At 37.9% G+C, this 22247-nt stretch overlaps 1 protein-coding gene across 2 annotated transcripts in view; it reads right to left on the bottom strand.

Moving 5' to 3' along the window:
* The window catches only part of LOC143033460 (uncharacterized), a 30198-nt gene extending 15417 nt beyond the window's left edge, over window positions 1–14781 (bottom strand). Inside the window, exons 1-3 of one of the 2 annotated variants that reach the window (XM_076198931.1) lie at window positions 14719–14781; window positions 977–1068; window positions 174–289 (exon numbers count right to left, since the gene is read on the bottom strand). In XM_076198931.1, coding sequence (XP_076055046.1) covers window positions 174–289; window positions 977–1046 — 186 coding nt within the window. In that variant the 5' untranslated portion in view covers window positions 1047–1068; window positions 14719–14781. Of the gene's footprint in view, window positions 1–173; window positions 290–976; window positions 1069–7326; window positions 7374–14718 lie in introns of those variants that run through there. The other variant, XM_076198930.1, reaches the window with a different exon arrangement.
* Between the last annotated feature and the right edge of the window lie 7466 nt (window positions 14782–22247).

Raw genomic sequence — 22247 nt, 5'->3', positions numbered from 1 at the left:
CAATAATTAAGTTTCGAAGCTGTTGAATATAACTGGAATTATACACTGATTATAGAATTTGTGTTTCAGACACAGGTAAGGAACGTCTCGTGATGTTTCTGTGTACATGTAGTTGCGCATACACGTAGCAAACTTTATCATTTTCTTGTTTCTAAAATGATAAAAACACTCACCGTACGGTTGAATCCCATGGTACCATTCGGCAGCGCCACGGGGTCATACCCCTCATTTACCATCAAAATCTGGGAGTTATCCAGAACCATGTCAATGTAAGTGTTGAGGCTGTCATCTGAAAGAGGGAACATACTTCAGATGATTTTATTCATATCAGTGGCCGCGAAAAATATTTTTCATTGAAGTGATATTTTTGGTTCTGTATAAAGCATAACCACACACATTGCAAAATAAGATAGTTCATAAACTGCAGTGTATTCAATTTCAAGAAGAAAAGGGAAATTTCTCTCCAAAAATCTGACGGGTGGTTGGTATGATTATTTTTATTTATTTACTTATCTATTCATTTATTAATTTATTCATTTATTTTTTATTTATTTATTTATATATATATACATATATATATATGTGTATATATATATATATATATATATATATATATATATATATATATATATGTAGAGTCCACTAGGAAAAGGAAAAACACACGGAGTCCGAGGGGGTTCGTGATATATTCACAGTATGAAGGAATATATCACGAAAACGCGCGGGCTCCGGGTGTTTTTCCGTTTCCGAGTTGTCGCTGCATGTTTGTGATTCACGTGTGTCGTGTGAAATTTGTTCATATATATATATATATATATATATATATATATATATATATATATATATATATATATATATATATATATATTTTATTTTTTTTTTTTTTTTTTTTTTTTTTTTTTTTTTTACCTATGACAAATACCTCACTACCTTGCTCATCCTCGACGATTAGTCCACACTATGACCAGCACCTTACCTAATTCAGAATTCGCCTGAGAGCCGCAGAGGCTGAGTATTAGGACCACGACCACGCACCAAAACGCCATCACGATTGTAGACACGTCCTTCCTATAAATGAAGTATGTAAATCCAAATTAAGTCATACATATTTGTCTGTTTCCAACACTAAGTATAATTGCATGAATATACTCACAAAAAGACATTTTTGTAGTGCATATGATCAGTATCCGGAATATTTTAAATATACAATAGAACCAAAGATTTTGTATATTAACGTTATTGTGCTTTCTGACTATTAATGAGATATTAGCTCACATGTCAGTATACAACACGCATTAGAAATATGCCGGTCTATAAGATATAAATCTGAGTTTCTACTGGCTCCTGATTCAAGCAACTGTCACTGAAAATACGAAATCATAGCGATTTGTTGAAATTGTTCTGGTTACACACATAGGCGAACGCATAACCAAAAGACGTCATGGAAAACACTCAAATTTATTCTTGATTTGTTGACTTATTTTCCCTGGGTTATGCTGGTTTTCATTTAATAAACGTAAGAAGAAAACGTAAAAAATTAAGTAAAGGAGGGGAAGAAAAGAAAGCAAAATAGATATTTAAGCCGAGGTGAAAATAAGTGGTCCCTTTCCGTATGTTACTACATCATTTGACCAGGCAACTGTGTGCTGCATGGTAGAATTACTTCAGAAATACTACCTTCTTAACACAAACGTCGAGAAAATAAATCGTTCCTTTTTGTGGCATGTATATAGTCATAAACAGTTGGTTCACAATATATTTTAGGCACGAAACATTTCAGCAATCCTAACAGTAATTCATAAGTCAGTGGTTCCCATGTGACCATGATAGGTTCAAGGAATATAAAATAGTTCGACACTTTTCTTCCAACATTATGGTGAGCCACCGAGTGCGAGAAAATAGTGGACCCGGACTTTTGTCACTTCGTACCGGAGTATTGATTCTCCGCACTTGAATGCTGACTTCATGGTAGTATGTAGCCAATAAGCAAGGGACTATTTTGGTATTTCCCTACGAAACAGAGTCACAGATAGTTCATTTATGCTTCAAATTGATTACCTCTACTCATATAGAAATTATAATACTTTTGTACTACAAGCGCCCCTCTTTGAACCTGCCCTCTACCACTTCCATGACTCTACCTCCTGTGGATCCCCCTTGTGGTGAGGGGAGAAAATAATCCTACTACCATATTTCGCAGATCTATTATAAAAGACGACTAAATGAGAGAGAGTAATAGGAGTAGGGGTCTTGTATATTCCTTCTACGAAAATTCAAAGCTCAAAAGGAACCGGGAGGTCTCCAAACAGTAATTGGGTCATTACATGTGTGTGGATGTGGCACAGAGATGAAATTGATGGCTTATGTTAAGTGAAACTAAGATGAAAGGAAGAGGTGAGTTTGGGAGTGTGGTGGGGAGGGTGGCTGGAGTGATGAATGGGCGGGGAAGAAAGGAGTGGCTCTGCTGGTAAGTGAGAAAATAGGAAAATGCGTGGTGGAGTGGAGTCTTCGAGGATAATGAGGGCGAATGTGAAATTATATATATAGTTTTTATCTATTAATTTATCATTATTATGATTTTTTCGCATCCGATCTAGATATGGACCAAAAGGTCTCCTGTAGGCATGCTCCGCCTTTGTAATTGGGATGGGAAGGCTAATTTTTGTGAGTCCATGCATACATAGTATTGAGATAAAAGAGATAGAAAGTTTTTTTTTTCTTTTTATTAAATGAGTGTATAGAGACTATTTGGAGTAATTTAAATGTAATGAAGTTTGGAGATCTCAGTTCTAGAGTAGGAAAAGAGCCCGTATGTGAAGTAGTAGGGAGGATTGGGGTGTCAGGTAAGAATTATAGTGGAGAGAAAATGATGGGTATGCGTTTAAGAAAATACCCAATCATAAGTATATATAGAAAAGGGTGGGGGAAGGAAGGGTCTTTGATAGGGCATTTATGAACCATCTAGTGGTATCCAGAGTTCTGAACGTTCATGTTGTTTGAAGACAGTTTTTGGGATTGTCAGATAACTTATTGGTAGAAGGGAAATTAAGAGTGGAGGAAAATTGAAGGGGAAAAAGGAAGGGAGGTACAGAAGTAATTTATAAATCATAAAAGGTTTACATAAAGATTCCTCATTCAGGAATTTACCTTGGAATTTTTTTTTTTTTTTTTTTTTTTAAGTTTCTTTGGGGTCCTGTCGTTTTCATTTCTGCATTAATGAGCAATTGCAAAGATGTCCTTCCCTACTGTTAGAGCAGTTTAAATCAAATTAGATTTTTGTACCGCTTTTACAATTTCCTAATTTCAACCCAGCTGCTGTCATTATGTAACTTAACTTTAAAGGAGCATACATGAAAATGCTGTCCTTCCCAGAGGAGCTTTCTTCACCATCAGGGGAGATGAGTATTTTTGTTTTGGTTCTTGCTGTTATCTTTTTCATCAGCTTGAATATTGTGGATAGTAATAAGATTGTTTTGTGTGATGCAATTTTTTCAAGAGGTTTATTTGTTCTCCAAATAAGGATTATGTGAATTGTTTTCCAGATGTTTGGAACCTGCTGAGTAACTAGTGGTTCAAAATATCATTTAAGGCTCTTATGGCTGTTTGGCCATGGTATTTCTGGTGAATGTTCGAGATTCAGACTGGGTATTCATCTTGGGAGTTTTCCATTTTTTTTTTTTTTCCGTTTTCTACATCTTTGGTGGTGAAAAGAGGGGTGACTCATTGTCTGCTTTGATTTTCCATATTCCTTTAATTATTTTTTACATTTTCTGGTGCTGTGGACTTTTACTTTTTTTTAGAGAAATGCTTCTTGATCATATTTCATTGCTGTTTTTGATCATGGTATTTTACATTGAGTTGCACCAACTCTCATATAAGAGGAAGGAAATTGAATTGTGAATTTTTGATTGTTATAACAGCTCTCCACACTTTGTAATTATCACATTTCTTGTCAATTATGTTGGTTATTTTTTCTCAGTTACCTTCTGTTTATTATTTATCAGGCTAGTGATGTCTTATTTAATTGTTATGTCTGTTCTTTTTCTTGTTCTATTGAGTTGTAGTTCCTTTTTTTTTATTATTATTCCTTTCTCTTTAAGGTGGACATCTGATGTGTGTAATTACCTAGATGCATTAATCGAGTGGCAATACATTACCATCGTGAACAGAAGCCTATTATGACTGATTTTTAGGTGGAAAAATAGAACCCATCATATCCAGCCTATCAGGTTACAAGGAATACAACTCTTTGAGGAAAGTGGTGTATATGGGCAGGATGGATTCCGAAACAAAACAGGGCTAGACACCGATATATAAGCTGGTGGCAAATATCGCGAGAATCATATTCGGCTGTATCATCGATTGCGAAGGTAAATATAAGTATATGGAGGAGCCTTCTTTGGGGAACTCCTTGTGTTTGTTGTGACGCTATGGATGCTCCTATACGTACTCGAAAAACTCATTCGGATAGGAATTGGAATATGCGAATGGACAAGGCTCCACGGAAGCTCAAGAATATAAGTTTGCCGGTGTATACCATATGCCTTTTCCAAATTAGAAAATACAAAGTAAAGATGTTGGTTCTTAGCAAAGGAGGTATGAATTGCTGCTTTTGCACCAGCATATCTGTGGTGCTACAATCTCCACGGAAATATGTTTGGAGGAATGATCAAAGGGAAATGTGTTTAAGTTTCCAGGAAAGTCTAAATGAGACAATACATGAGGAAAAGTGGGTGTTAGGTATGAGGAAGTTCTGTGTTTCACTAGTTTGGGGAAAGGGAGGAGGATAGTTTCTCTTCGGGTAGTTGAAAAAGTGCACTCCATCCATATTCGAATTAAAAATTTTAGTAATAAGAGTGGTGTACATCGGTGTGGGATATCATATCTATCAATCTGTCTATATACCAATGGCTTTTTCCCCCTGATAAGAAAGATAGCCAGTGAAGGGATGCACCCATCCCCTATGAGCTCCGTCAGCTACTAGAGCGTCCGCCGCGGCTCTAACAGCTGCAGCCTCTCTTTTCTATTGTCCCCTATCCCCCTCTGAATAGCTACACTATTCCACCTCCTCTCCACTGGGTGTGTCTTACATAAACACCATCACACGGGCTCAAACAAAGCCCGTGGGAGTGATACTTCACTCCCAAATTTCGAAAAAAAAAAAGGATGCACCCACTCCCACTCATTCCACTCCCACCCACCACCCAATGTTTTCCTTTCATCTTCGCTCCTCGTGGGTGAAGGGTCATCACTGTCTCCTGCTCAAGGCTTGGTTCTGAAGCAATGCTACAAGACATAGTATATCCACAGTAGAGCCGCTTCACTTACACGGTGACCTTCTACGTTCATGCGGAAAATAGAGAAGACGAGGAGAAATCCCTTCGGGCTGCATCAGAATGTCATACATATATAACTATTCTCCACTCAAATCTATCCCCTGCCTTCTTCCTTCTTTGATCAACAGACATTTCCCTCTTGCCCAAAGCTTCTTTTAACCCATTCATCCATCTCATCCTTGGTCAACCCTTCAAACTCACTTCATCCACCTTTGGTTTTCACACTCTTTCTAGCTAATCTTTTTTCACTCATTCTTTACACGTGTCCAATCCCAATAACCTTTCACCAGCCCTATCTCCCAGCTCCCCTTCTGTCATAGTTCGAGTCCTCACCTCCTCATTTTTCGCTCTATCCAACCTTGTAACCTCCTCCATATTTATATAACACTTCATCTCAAACACATTTAAATTTCTCCTTTATGTATCTCCTAAATTCTAAATCTCCACCCCATACAGTGTCGTAGGCACAACCACCTTTTCATATGATATTCTACTTGTATCCATTCTCAGATGCCTATTTCTAATGACACTTTTTAAATCCCAAGACCACATGTTTCCTCAATCTACAGTTTACCTTTACCCCAATTTCTCCATTCCCTTCCACATGCGACCCTAAACACTTAAAAATATTCACTTCATTCAGCCTCTCTCCTTTAAGACTTACTTCCAACTCACTGCCATCCTCTCCCCTTGTACATCTCATCACCTTAGTTTTACCCACATTTGCCTGGCTTCAACTTTTTCCTATAGCATACCTTCCCAAACACCGTCACTATCTGTTTTGATCCCCCTCTGGCCCCACCACAAGGGTAGTGTCGTTTACAAAAAACAACTGGCTCAACTCCCACTTCCCTCTTATCTTTAACTATCTCCAATCTCCTGCCTCTCACAATCTCATTTACTTCCCATGTCATCCCATTCGTGTACACAGTGAACATCTTTGGAGACATAACAGCCCTGACGCAAACCCCACCTTCACTTTGCTGTCTCCATTAAACCGATTCCCTCTAAAACTACTGCATTCACACGTGTCCCCTTTTTCTTTGTAGCGCAACTACACAGGTACTCTTCCAGTTCTCCAGCATTCTCCCCTCCCTTAGATACATATTAAAAGACCTCAATGGCCAGTCCACTATAACTATACCTTTCTTTTTTAGGCATTAGATTTTACTATAGACTGAAGGTTTATTACATACAAACAGCAGAAGCGTAATGAATAAAAATTACTTGTTGAGAGGCAAAGCATGCGTAGAATAATTTTATATTATAGTTATTACTGATTTTTTTATCAATATGGTAGAAAGACATTTCCTTCCAGAAATCGAGATAGAAGGATGCAAACTATTTCACAAGATAGAGTGGGCAGGAGGGGGGAGTAGCACTTTTCGTCATAAAATACAGCTAATTGCATCACCAACAATTCGATTAAGGAAGAGGAAAGCACGGAATCTATTTGGGTTGAGATTATAGGCAAGAATAAGAACCTTATCATCGGTGTCCTATACAAAACTTCTAACCTTAGCACTGAACTGACTGAACCCATGATTCAAGAAATTCGCATGGCGTCCCGGTAAAAAGTAAATAAACAAATAAATTAATAAATCAATAAGTAAATATTGTGATCATGGGAGATTTTAATTACAGAAACACTGACTGGGAAATTTTATTAGGAGATCGGGAAGTGCTTTTTCTATGCGATGCAGATAATTTTCTAAAACAAAAGTTTACCGAACTTACGAGCGGGAAGAATACTCCAGACTTACTCTGAACTAAAAGTGAGGATCTAATAAATAAATAAATAAATAAATAAATAAAAAACACACACACACACATTCAAGTTTCTGGTGGTCTAGTCTCTAGCGATCATCAAGAAATAGGATTTGATATCATATGGGAAGAATTAAATAGTACAAATAGCGTTCTATTACCTGACTTCAGGAGAGCTAATTTTGAAAAACTGAGGAAATATTTAATATAATTAGTCACACACGAGGCCAGCCCGGAGAACAATGACAGGGTCATCTGGCTAGATGAAAAGTTTAGTGAGGTCGGGTACGCGGTCAGTCCGGAGGTTATTAGCGCTGTCAGGTGTCTAGAACAAGTTCAGGTCACGGAGGGAGGTATGCGATCCACAGGTCAGGTCACATACAAGTCTGAGGTCAACAACAGAATCAGTGGTTTAGATGAAATGCACAGTAACCTAACTGCTTTGATTTTGTGTTTGCAGAGTAAATTTATTCCCTTCAAAACAATAAGGTCGAATACAAATGGATGACGACACTAAAATATGACACCAAATTAGGTCAGGGGAAGACGCCGGGATGCTACAGGAAGATCTTAACTAATTGTTCACATGGTCGGTAAAATGGCAAATGGACCTCAATATTTCAAGGTACAGGGTGATAAACGTAGGTTTACACAAGTAGATATAGTTTAGATAACACATTTTTAAATAAAACTGAGCGCAAGAGAGACTTGGGACTCGCTAGAAATAGAGCTAACAGAGTATTGTTAGGATTGTTACCAATAAAAGTGTAGAGGTATTTATCAAGCTCCATCTGGCGTTAGACCCATCCTTGACTATGTGATACGTTTTTATCCCCGTCCTATAGAATGGATTTACTAGAATCACTACAGAGGAGAATGACCAAAATGATACGTGGGCTCAGAAATTTACATCACAAAAACAGGCTTATGCACCTTAATTTACAGTCTCTGGAAGGACGCAAAGTGATAAGTGATCAAAGGGAATACAGACAAGGTCATCATATCAAGACAACAGGACAGGACTCGCAGCAAATATTTAAATTGGACAAATTTAGACTTAAGAAGGAAATGGGCAAAAACTGTTTTACCAATGGAGTAGTCAACGAATGGAATAGACTTAGTAACAATGTAGTGAGCGCTGAAACTATTGGTTGTTTTAAGAGAAGGTTGGATATCTATATGGCTGCCGATGGTGGAGTCCTTATTCCTACGTGGGCACTCACTTAAACCGTTGAGGTAGTGTCCAGAGTTGGTAGGTTTGGTGTACACTTCAGTATTAAAGTATTCTTCAGCTCGTTTAACGAGGAGACTATAGAAGGGCAAAGATCAATCAACGCTCTCCTCCATAGGGAAGGTGAGCTCGAAGGTTTCTTGTGGTTGGAGTCGGCGTTTTTTAGTGTTGGTACTGTTCTTGAGGCCAAACCTAAACATACAAGCAGAGGACCTCAAGGCCCTCCCAAACATGCGACAAAACGCCCCAAATCCAAGCGTAAGGCAAAACACCACAAACCCAAGGAAGCGACAAGACGACACAAAATCAAGCATGCGACAAAACGTCACAAATTGAGGCCGGAGGCTATCTAAAGTATGCGACAAAACGTCGCCCGAGGTCATGGGCATGGGCGCCCCGTAAGCTCTCCCATTGAAAAGCAAAGTATAAACACAAACATATAATATCAAATATCATCACACCATTCACCGGAAACATTCTTGCCCTAACCATTACCTTACCTTACCGTCGTGCCATATCCTCTTGGACTTCGGCAACCATGGAGAGCCACCGTTCACGGTCCCTAGTTACTTGTAACATCTGTGCTGGTTTGAGTTGTTTTCCCGTCGCCCTCATCAGCCCGTCCATATACTTCTCCCTCTGCTTTCCTCTTGCTCTCCTTCCCTCCACCATTCCCGTCATCACCACCTCCTCCAACCCTTCCCTCCGCATTATATGTCCTAAGAATCGCAACTGTCTTTTCCTTATTGTTGTCATCAATTCCCTATTTGACTCCATTTCTCTCAATACTTCTTCATTTGTTTTCTTCGCTGTCCATGGTACTCTTAATACTCGTCTCCATATCCACATTTCTGCTGCTTCTAAGTTTTCCTGCAATTTTTTGCTGATTGTCCACGCTTCTGAACCATATAATAGTGTTGACCATATAAATGTTTTAACTGTTCTTCTCCTTATATCTGTAGACATTTTCTTGTTTGTTAAAACCCCTTTCATTTTCTGAAACGTGCTTTTAGCTATCGCTATCCTTGATTTTATTTCTTTTTCATATCTACAATCTTCTGTCAATACGCTTCCCAGGTACGAAAATTTGGTTACTTGTTCTATTCTTCTCCCTGCTACTGCGGAAGGGTCTTGTGCCCGAAATCGCGATTTAACAAAAATTACTACGTATTGTGAAGTCATAAACCTCCTTTCAAAAGGGAATAAGACTATAGTAAGGCATACGGAAAATATCCTCAAGAAGATAATAAGCGCACAATTAGCCATCATTTTCAACGAATTGTATGTATATGTATATATATATGTATATGTATATGTATATGTATATGTATATATATGTATATTGGAGTAACGCGGCAAAATATTTTCTTTGAGGCATATTGAATTGTATGCAACAGCAAATTGAGCTCTGATGAGTTTCCGATGAAGAGTTTCAAGTCTTCTAAAGATCTCTCTAGCATGGAGAGGTAAAGAAAAAACCAAGTTGCCGATAGAAGCCATCTAATGGGTAGAACAGGATACAAGACGTTTCGCTAATCACAGTTAGCATTTTCAATTGTGACAATAGCAAAGAAATGGATGATTATAAATACAGAAGGTAAACACTAGGAAAGATTACAAAGAAATCTGGTAAAGGACACTTTGAATATCGGGGAAAGGAACGCGGGAAGGGGAACTGTGACCACTGGGAAAGGACACTCAGATGACCGTTACTGTGGCCTGGGTGTCCGTCGCGGACGGAGTGACTGCTCATGGGAGGGCTGATTTGTCTCGTAGCTGGGTTGTCTGGTTTGTCGGATTCTGAATGGTTGACATACCACCTTAACAATGGAGGCCCTAAGCGACACCTTCAGGAGACCCATAACATTCCAATCACCAGATCCATCCTAGTGGACAATACCACCATTTTAGACCAAGAAAGTGACAAGCGCCGCCTTGACCTACACTGAACATCCAACAGGAAGCCCCCACCATCCTCCCCATGTCCATGTACATGTACATGTAAATGTATATGTACAGTATATGTATATGTATATGTATATGTATGTGTCTATGTATATGTATATATATATATATATGTATGTATATGTATATGTATATGTATATGTATATGTATATGTATATGTATATGTATATGTATATGTATATGTATATGTATATGTATATGTATATGTATATGTATATGTATATGTATATCACAAAGTTATGTCGTAGGACATTTGTAAAATGATACTGATGACCCACTTTCGGAGAAGAATCACTAACTGTGATCCTCTTCAGCAAATGTGAATTATAGAGTAGAGAACAAGGTGTATTTATACAGAAGTAGTGAGGTAAGCAGGAAGGGACGAGGGCTCAGGTCACGTGTCCGGCGTTGCATGGACCTTGGTGGCTTTTGTCCACTGCTAATGTAAAAGGTAACATATTATTTATTGTAAATGAAGATATACAATCTGGTGACCATTGACCATAAGAAATATTATAATTTGGAAAACTGTTTATCAAAGAGGATTCTACCATTTTTCTTCTGAAACTGCATTTGGATTTGTAAATTATTTCAGCATCGTCCCAATTTATCCGATGGTTTTTGTTGGCGACATGCTGAAATACGGCGGAATTTTCCTGCCCATATTTTACAGAGTTCTTGTGTTCTTTGACCCTGGTGGTGAGGTCTCTACCCGTTTGTCCCCAATATACATCCTTGCAATCTAAACAAGGTAACTTATAAACTCCAGAAGTTGTATTACTCTTGGATCTATGATGTATATTGACAACTTTACTGAACAAGTTGTTGGGATAATTGAAGATGAAATTTACTTTTTCTTTTGGTAATAAATGAGACAAGTCATTAATTGATTTATTGTAAGGTAATTTTATGCAACTATTATCCCACTTATGATTCATGGCGGAATGATGTTGTTCGTTAGGTGATTAATCACATAACGATCAACATCAAATTCAAAGTGGAATGGGAAATAGATCATAAATTACCTTTTTTAGATATCTTAATAATTAGAAATGCGGAGTCTTTATCGTTCACAGTTTATAGGAAGCCCACCCACACAGGGAGCTACCTACATTTCTTTAGCCATCATCCAGACAAAATTAAATATAGTGTCGCTTCAGGCCTATTCTTACGGGCTTTGAGAATTTGTAGTTCACAATATTTAGACATGGAACTAATTTCAGTAAGAAGTCAATTAACAAAATTAGGATACCCGTCGTGGTTTTTACAAAAAGCTCTTATTAAGGACAAAGTTAGTTTTTACAAATCAGATTCCCATTCCGCCATGAATCATAAGTGGGATAATAGTTGCATAAAATTACCTTATAATAAATCAATTAATGACTTGTCTCATTTGTTACCAAAAGAAAAAGTAAATTTTATCTTCAATTATCCCAACAACTTGTTCAGTAAAGTTGTCAATATACATCATAGATCCAAGAGTAATACAGCTCCTGGAGTTTATAAGTTACCTTGTTTAGATTGCAAGGATGTATATTGGGGACAAACGGGTAGAGACCTCACCACCAGGGTCAAAGAACACAAGAACTCTGTAAAATTAATAAACAATTTTCCAAATTATAATATTTCTTATGGTCAATGGTCACCAGATTGTATATCTTCATTTGCAATAAATAAAATGTTACCTTTTACATTAGCAGTGGACAAAAGCCACCAAGGTCCATGCAACGCCGGACACGTGACCTGAGCCCTCGTCCCTTCCTGCTTACCTCACTACTTCTATATAAATACACCTTGTTCTCTACTCTGTAATTCACATCTGCTGAAGAGGATCACAGTTAGTGATCGAAATATACAGATCTTTATACTTTCGCTTATTCTTCTCCGAAAGTGGGTCATCAGTATGTATATGTATATGTATATGTATATGTATATGTATATGTATATGTATATGTATATGTATATGTATATGTATATGTATATGTATATGTATATGTATTTGTATATGTATGCGTGTATGTATATGTATACGTATGCGTATATGTATATATATCATAGAATAAATCAGTAGTCGTGGTGATGTCTTTGAAATAATCAAACCCAGGAGTCGCAGAATCTCGAACTCAGGACCTCAAGGGTAAATAGTCCAAACTGATATTATCTTCCCATAAAAAGGATATAAAAGAAGTAGAACCTGCTACGAACTGTAGGATAGGAAGCTATGCTTACCACTACAGCAGTCCATGGACCTGAGATTTCACCTACTCCTTTAATCAGCGGACATGGTAGCATTTAAACAAGACCTTTATTCGTCAAGCCAGTTAAACGAATGTAACTGGTCTTCATGATATGATTTACATATATGTTTATAGGGAAGAAGGGTAGATAGTGAAGAGCATACACCAGAGGACAACTAGGTGCGACTGAAGCCGTCAGTTTTGCTTTATCCTCTTTGATTGTTGGAGCAGGTACAGTAAAAGCCACTGCTAGCAATACAAGAGAAGTGCGAAACTCGCAAATAAAGAGAATGCGAGAACCACATACTTACGATTGCGCTACCTAAACAGTAACGGTATAGACAAAAAAAACTGTGAAAAGACTAGGGTAAACTTACTCACTAAGGTAAATATAATAAAAGAAAAAATTAAAAGGTGTATAGAGAAACTCAAAGTTAATAAAACACCAGGGCCTGACGGTTGGCATCCAAGAATCTTAAAGGAAATGAAAAATGAGATTGTTGTTCCACTAGAAATTATTTTCAAGAAATCCATCATATCCGGAGATGTCCCAAGAGAATGGAAGCTAGCTAACGTTACTCCATTATTCAAAAAAGGTGACAAAAAGAAAACAAATAACTATAGGCCTATAAGTTTGATTTCAATCGTAGGAAAAATAATGGAATCTATCATCAGAGATGCTATCGAACATCATTTAGAAAGTAACCGTTTGATAAATGATAGCCAGCATGGTTTCAGACGGAAACGTTTTTTCGTGACTAACTTACTCGAATTCTACAACACAGTTATCTCAAATTATGACAAAAGGAACAATATCGATTTAATATATCTAGACTTTGCAAAAGCTTTTGGTACCATCCCCATCGAAAGACTACTTACTAAATTAGCTTCACACGGAATAAGTGGTAGCATATTAAGTTGGACTAGTAATTGGTTGAATGGTCGAAAACAGAGAGTTGATTTAAATGGAAAAACTTCTAGATGGAAAAATTTTACAAGTGGAGTTCCTCAGGGTTCCGTTCTTGGGCCACTTCTATTCATAGTATATATAAATGACATAGACCATGGACTAAAATCTACTGTTTCCAATTTTGTTGATAATACAAAGTTATCGGAATGGCAAATAATCACTTAAACCAATTAGATATTCAAGAAGACCTAGATCAGTTACAGCAATGGTCTCAAAAATGGCTTATGAAATTTAACACAAGTAAATGCAAGGTAATGCACATAGGTAAAAATAACAGTAAGTACGATTACAAGTTATTTGAAAATTCGTTAACGTCAATAGTGAAAAAGATCTCGGCGTAATTATCAGTAACGATCTCAAATCATCCAAGCAGTGTATTTCAGCCTCTGAGAAAGCAAATAAGATTCTAGGACTGATTGCGAGATCTTTTGACTTCAAAAGTCCATAACTCATTAACAAGCAATATGAATCGTTAGTTTTTCCACATTTGGAATATGCTATTTCCGTATGGTCACCGAATCTCATTAAAGACATTGACAGACTGGAAAAAGTACAACGGCGAGCCACAAAACTGATTCCAAATATCAAAAATAAATCATATGAAAATCGACTAAAACATATGAATCTGTTTGCCCTAAAAAAAGCGTAGACTCAGAGGTGACTTGATGCAGGTCTTTAAAATTCTAAAGAGAATTGACACCATCAAAAGTGACAAAAATTTCACACTAAATGAGAATCAGACAAGAAACAATGGTCTCAAACTGTCCGGAAATAGATTCAATTTGGAAGTGGGTAGAAACAACTTCGCCAACCGTGTAGTTAATGAATGGAATAAACTTCCTGCAGAGGCAGTGCAATGTAGTTCAGTTCGAAGCTTTAAGAAACATTTAGATGGTGTAATGATTATAATTTATTTCATATTATTTGTTTTTGCTTTGTTATCATTTGTCTTTTTGATTCTCATTTATTATTAGTTATATGTCAATTTATTATTTACTTTTTACCTGTTTGTTTATCTTTAACTATACCTATGCATTTATTTATGTATTTTATTTGTTATTTACATTATTATAGTTTATTATTATTATTATGATTTTTTTTCGCATCCGACCTAGATATGGACCAAAAGGTCTCCTGTCGGCATGCTCCGCCTTTGTAATCCTTTGTATAACAGCACTAGTGTAAAACGAAAACCTCTTAGGCCAACTCACTGTCTTTCCAGGTTCGGTCGAGATTATGTCAGTGATTATTTGTCGCCACCGTTTTTATAAGGAAGCCGTGAGAATCTCAGCGTTCGACTTATACCCTTGTCGTTTGGATGCAGGAAAAATAACAACAAAGATTACGTCACGCAATGGGCTTCAGGCTTCAGAGTGCACCCGTGGCAATGTCAAGTATGAAAAAGATATGTGCAGTCATACCCACACGTTCACACACACGCAAACGCACCTATACATACACGTACACGTACACACACACACGCACACATACACACACACACACACATACACACACATACACACACACATACACACACACACATACACACACACATACACACACACACACACATACTTACACACCTCATGGCACTGTGGTTAGAGTTCTCGCCTGCAACTACGGCGGTCCGGGTTCGACTCCCGCCCAGGGCTGAAATCATTTCAGTATCGCTTTGCTGCGGGGTGTTACTCCAACTCTCGTGGGCGGGGAGTTGGGTGTGTGTGTGCGTGTAAGGTCACAGTATTACCCATAGATCGGTCATACGAGCTCTGAGCTCTCATCCGGGAGGTTAATAACTGTCGATTACGAGTCCAACACGTGATCCAAGACCATGGTGAATCATACAAGCACGTACGCACACATATAAACACACAAACACACACACACATACACACACACACACACACACACACACACATGCAGGCATACACACAAAAAACACATATCCACATTGTAGATTGTTTTATACCAACAGCCCTCTCTCCCTTATCAGAAAGTCCAGCAGTTAAGATATACTCTCATCATGTACCTATCACAACCCCATCCCACGCCTATCCAAAGTCCACTTACTTTCTCGTTTATCTCAGCTCCTAGTAGATAAATCGTTAGTTCGTCCACATTTGGAATATGCTGTTTCCGTATGGTCACCGAATCTCATTAAAGACATTGACAGACTGGAAAAAGTACAACGGCGAGCCACAAAACTGATTCCAAATATCAAAAATAAATCATACGAAAATCGACTAAAACACATGAATCTGTTTTCCCTAAAAAAACGTAGACTCAAAGGTGACTTGCTACAGGTCTTTAAGATTTTAAAGGGAATTGACAACATCAAAAGTGACAAAATTTTCACATTGAATGAGAATCAGACAAGAAACAATGGTCTCAAACTGTCCGGAAATAGATTCAATTTGGAAGTGGGTAGAAACAACTTTGCCAACCGTGTAGTTAATGAATGGAATAAACTTCCTGCACATGTAGTACAATGTAGTTCAGTTCAAAGCTTTAAGAATCATTTAGATAAATACCTAAGTAAGATGCTGTAATGATTATGATTTATCTTATATTATTTGTTTTTGTTTTGTTATCTTTTGTCTGTCTGATTTTCATTTATTATTAGTTATATGTCAATTTATTATTATTTACTATTTACCTGTTTGTTTATTATTTAACTATACCTATGCATTTATTTATGTATTTTATTTGTTATTTACATTATTATAGTTTTTATTTATTATTCTATTATTAGTATGATTTTTTTTTCGCATCCGACCTAGATATGGATCAAAAGGTCTCCTGTCGGTATGCTCCGCCTTTGTATTCCTTTGTAAAGAGCTGTCTCTGTCATCCACAGTATGACTCCACTACCAAATCTGGTTTACCACCACCACTTCATTACATGGCAACCCTCTTACAACGGGTTAAAGTGAGAAGACAAAAGATAAATATATTATGGTCACGTTAGTTTATCATCTACCCACACACAACTACTCTCCACTCACACCTGTCCCATACCCTCTCCCTTCTGTGCTCAACATACCCCTCCCAAGGCTCCTTTCATTCCATTCATCTATCTGTCTTACCTTCAAGTTCATTCCATCCACCTCTGCTTTCCAGACTATTTTTGCTTTCACGATTTTTTCCATATATCATTCCCATATTTCTTATGAACCTTATCTCATTCATCCATCTGTCTTACCTTCAAGTTCATTCCATCCACCTCTGCTTTCCAGACGATTTTTTTCCATATTTTCCCATATTTCTTATGAACCTTATCTGCCAGCTCCCTGTCCGTTCCGTATCTCCTCACCTCTCTATTTCTCATTGTAGTTATCATCGTATCCCTCGCCATACACCATAGATACTTCATCTCAAGCCCGTTTAATCTCATTCTTTCTATCTCCTTTGAATTCCAAGTCTCTGCCTCATACAATGCCAAAGGATAATCGCTCCTTCATATAGTTTTATATGTTCTTTCATTCTTAGGTACCTATTTCATATAAAAAAAATTCTTTCCCCCAAGACAGTTGTTTGCTTTCCTTGCTCTACTGTTTACCTCCGACTCCACTCCATTTCCTTCTGCATGTGACCCTAGATGCTTAAATCTTTTCACCTGTTCTAATCCCTCTCCTTTAACACTTCCCTTCAACTCACTGCTGCCACCACACCTTTTATATTTCATTACTTTTATCAAATTTACTTTCAACTTTCATGAGCTGACGCATTTGCTGGACCTCGCCTCGGTCCTATTTCCCACACTTAGTACAGTAAAACTGTAACACGGCCTTAAACTGAACAATGTTTTTTCTAGTTGTATCATGACACTATTCAAATCCTGAAATTCAAAGTGTCCTCTGTCTATTCGTGGACCAGTAATAACAATTACTAATATATAAAAAAAAAAGGTTATTGTTTTATATAATCTTACCCTTTTTAGTCAGAGGATAATATCCGGCAGCACCCAATGGGATGCATATAGGGCTCAAGTTAACACTAACTCCTATAAACCCCCCAAACACTCCTCTCCAGTTTCCCATCTAAATGTTCTCAGTTATGTTTAACCTAAATTTTCTTTTCTTTTTAGGTCGAGGAAATGTCCATTTCTCTTTAGTGATTATGATTTTCTGTTGTTTTTTCTTGGAAATATGGTAGGAAATATATTTTCATTAATTATAAACTTGATTTTATTCAGGAAATGGAGGGACTTGGGATTACAGAATGGACGTAAATTCACTACAATCAGTACAGAGAAGAATGACCAAAATGATACAAGGACTCGGAAATTTGCCTTACGAAGAGAGGTAGATTTAAGAAGGACATAGGCAAGAAATGGTTTACTAATAGGGTGGTCTATGAATGGAATAAACTTAGTAACCATGTAGTAAGCGCTGAAACTATCAGTTGTTTTAAAAAACGATTAGACAACTTTATGGATGGGGATGACAGGTGGTGATGGATACGGAGCTGCCTAGTGTAGGCCTTATGGTCTTTTGCAGTCTCCTTTATTTCTTATGTTCTTATGTTCTTATGAATGTTATGTGGTTTATTGGCTTCATTTTTTTTTTTTTTTTTTTTTTTTTTTTTTGGAGTGAGGGGATTCAGTTCTAGCAATGGGGCAAGTAATTCAAATGGAGACAGTATTCACTCTGTACCTGGCGAAAAGTTACACAAACACTGTCGCCGCACTTATTGTAACCCAAAACAGATAGCCAAGGACATCAGGCAACAAGAGTCAAAAACAAGTACAAGCAAAGAGAGTTGTACCCTAAGATCAATTACAAGGAGGTTTTCTATCAATACAAAGTACCTATCTTGTGGAACTCCGGCTAGGCTCGGGAAAAAGAGAAAGAAACCGGATGTTCTCCAAGTCAAGACAATTGAACTCGAAGACGCTCTTTTGGCAACATGTCAACAATAGGATGATGACTGGTCAGAAACTTTCAAGGCATGGATTCTGCTTGCGCATTACTTACATGCACCAGACTTCCAGTGTGAAAATTTGAGCTAAGAAGCAATTACTATTAATGTACCAAACAAACACACAAGATTGTAAGAGGGTAAAGGTTGACTGGCCTGAAACTGAAGAGAGGACAGCAGCATCTTTGGAGGTTACTATGTATATTGAAGGTGATGATGAACAAATAACCATAAATAATCTGAATTATCTCATGCAACAGAAGCTTGCAGACACTGAGCATGAAGCATATACCTACACCTACATGAAGAAAAAGCTGCAAAAACACTTTGGTGAAGTAATATTCACTGAGACCATTAGAAAACTAAATGTGATCACCTTCAGGACAACAGCCACGATGGTGCTCCAGGACTACTGTGCGACACAGCAGCAAGAAACAAACACGAATGAAGAGAAGATCAAGCTTGTGCAGGTAATTGCAAAGCTCATTATTAAAGGTATCAGAGGCATTAAGTTAGCAAAGGCATCCTACCCGTCTATAAATGACATATACTCACATGGGGTTGTTGTCAGATTTCTTCCTGATACTCTCCGCACTCTACCGGAAGAACTGTTTGCCGGGATTAAAACTCAAGTCAAATTGGTAGCAGTTGGACAAGCAATGGCGCAGAGAACTAAGCCTAGAGTCATGCTGGCACCTCTTCAGTTTGGGTTGGGTGGGCAACTGTATCATCACTTTGCATCGCAAATCCTCATTGACAATGTGCATCATCTCGGTGTTTGTTTCTCATACCAGGAGGTGCACCAGTTTGAACAAAATACAGCAACGTTCCATGAAACAAACATTCCAGAACTAACAACTCAGTTTGTCTAATATGTGTATAGTAATGTCAACTATAACATCCACACATAGGATGGACATGGTAATGGAATCATTTGTAGCCATAACTCCTGAAACTAGGTCAAAACAGCCAGTCCCTAGGAATATGGTTACATCCTTGGATGTAGAAATGGTTGGTAGAGTACAAATAAGGTAATACAAAGATGAAAAGCGTAATTTTATGGCACTGACCTACCAGAAGCTTGTAAACCTTCAGATATAGAACAGCTGTAAAAATATTGATGTCCTGTGGAGACATTCTTTTTGGGTCTCCTAGACATGCATGGTAGGAACTGATGCAGATTCTGCATAAAGGTGACCACCCTGGGAATGTAATTGTCATGTTTCTGCCAATGATTTATCTAATCCCTAATAGCAATACATGCATATTCTCAACCCTTGCATTTATTAGTGAATATGCAAGTCACCACAATCTCACCCTAGTAATCACATTTGACCAGTCACTCTGGTGGAAGGCTCTAATGATTATCAACTCTGAGTCATTGGGTAGTGATCTGAGGCAAATAATCTTAGGTTTGGGTAGTTCCCATGCAAAGATGAGCTTCCTTGGTTCTATTAGACACCTGATAGCCTTCTCTGGGCTACAAGAATAGTTCGAGTTGATCTATGCTCTAAATACAGTAATCCATATGATGTCGGGCAAAGCTTTTGTGCGAGTAGTTCATGCACAATTAATTGTTGATGCAGCCCTAGATGCATTGATGCTAATAATTGTGCTTAATTTTTATCTACCACAACAATATAGAAAATCGGACAACAGTTAGAATGAATACTCAAACTTTGATCAAACATCTGCTAAGCTGACTGGTTACGCTTCTTTACTGCTTATGGTAGTCCGTCGCTGACGACGATGACGTTGCACCATGCCTAGAAGTGGTAGTACGCCAGATGAACTCGCTGGTGGCTGTGGAGTCCGATTCTCGATTTGCATATACGGCCGCAGGTATCACAGGGAAAGTTGCCCTCTGCCTGATGTGCCGCATGTCTTTGCCGTCTTCGATGTTCTGCTCGATCGTTGTAGGTGGAAGTGAGAGTATCTAAGCCGTTTTGGCATGTAGATCGCCATTCTCTCCGATCGGCAGCAACATTTTCAATGGTGGTGGGTTCGATGCCACATTTTTTCAGCGTTGTTTTCAGATGGTCCTTGTGTCGTTTACGTGGGCCCCCAGGGTGGCGTCTGCCCTCAGCAAGTTCTCCATAGAAAACTTTACGTAGGAGTCTCTCTTCTGGCATGCGGATGGTATGCCCCAGCCACCGTAGTTGACGTTGGGTTAAGACTGTTTCCAGTGGGTCCATTTGTGTGCGTCGACGGGTTTCAATGTGAGGTACCTTGTGCCACCATTTTAGACCCAGTATGCGCTGTAAGCAGTTGGTGTGAAAGGCCTCCAGCTTTTTCAAATGGCGTCTATAAGGCACCCATGACTCACTGCCATACAGAAGGATGGAGAGACAGATTGCCTTATACACCGAAACCTTGGTGGTGGTGGTGGTGGTGGTGGTGGTGGTGGTGGTGGTGGTGGTGGTGGTGGTGGTGGTGGTGGTGGTGGTGGTGGTGGTGGTGGTGGTGGTGGTGGTGGTGGTGGTGGTGGTGGTGGTGGTGGTGGTGGTGGTGGTGAGGTTGAGGTTCAAGAACACTCGGTGTGATAGTCTACCAAAATCTGCTGCTGCCAAACCAATGCGGCGTTGGATTTCGCTTGTCAGGTCACAGGAGTCAATGAGCACTGAGCCGAGATAGGTAAACTCTTGAGTGTTTTTCAGAGGTTGTTGATTGATAGTGAATTCCGGAGGCTCTTGTTGTTGGACAAGCCGAGGATTCGAACCCAACTAGCCCGTAACAAAGTCACAATGACTTAAACCAATACGCTACGGGTTAGCTGGGTTCGAATCCTCGGCTCTTCCACGTTTCAATTTCCAACGGATGCCTCCATCTAGCGATTCTTCAGTCTCGACTGCGATGGCATGGAATTAAAAGTGATTTGTGGTTGAAAAAAAATATCAATTGATCACTGGGAACCATTCAGTGTACATGTATACACACACGCATATATATATATATATATATATATATTTATATATATATCTTTATATATATATATATATATATATATATATATATATATATATATACAGACATGACAGAATTGAATAGACACTAAGAGAAATCGTTCAATTTATTAAACAAGCAATTGATACAATAATGATAAGTAAATAGATAAATAAATAAATAATATAACAACATAAATAATAATAAATGAAATAAACAAATGCATAGATATAGTTTAATAATAAACAAACAGGTAAATAGTAAATAATGATAAATTGACATATAACTAATAATAAATGTGAATCAAGCAAATAATAATAAACAAACAGACAAATGATAACAAAACAAATAAACAAATAATATAAGATAAATGACAGTCATTACAGCATCTTGCTTAGGTGTTTATGAAAGATTCTAGCTTCGAACTGAACTACATCGCACTGCCTCTGCAGGAAGTTTATTCCATTCATTAACTACACGGTTGGTGAAGTTGTTTCTACCCACTTCAAAATTAAATCTATTTCCTGACAGTTTGAAACCATTATTTCAGTGTGAAAATTTTGTCATTTTTTATGTCAATTTCCTTTAGAATCTTAAAAACCTGTATCAAGTCACCTCTGAGTCTACGCTTTTTTTTTTTTTTTTTTTTTTTTTGAGGAAAACCGATTCATTTGTTTTAATCGATTTCCGTACGATTTATTTTTGAAATTTTGAATCAGTTTTGTGGCTCGCCGTTGTACTTTTTTCAATCTGTCAATGTCTTTAATGAGATCCGGTGACCATACGGAAACAGCATATTCCAAATGTGCACTTTACATCGTACGCTTCCCCCACCTGATTGGCTACACTTTCTACATCTTTCTCCTTCGTCAAAGCA

Source organism: Oratosquilla oratoria, chromosome 15, assembly GCF_046742065.1.
Source record: "Oratosquilla oratoria isolate Oo_2021 chromosome 15, ASM4674206v1, whole genome shotgun sequence".
In the NCBI taxonomy this organism is placed as follows: Eukaryota; Metazoa; Arthropoda; class Malacostraca; order Stomatopoda; family Squillidae; genus Oratosquilla; species Oratosquilla oratoria.
Note: the sequence above shows the minus strand (reverse complement) of the source record. Positions and strands in the feature narration are given on the sequence as shown.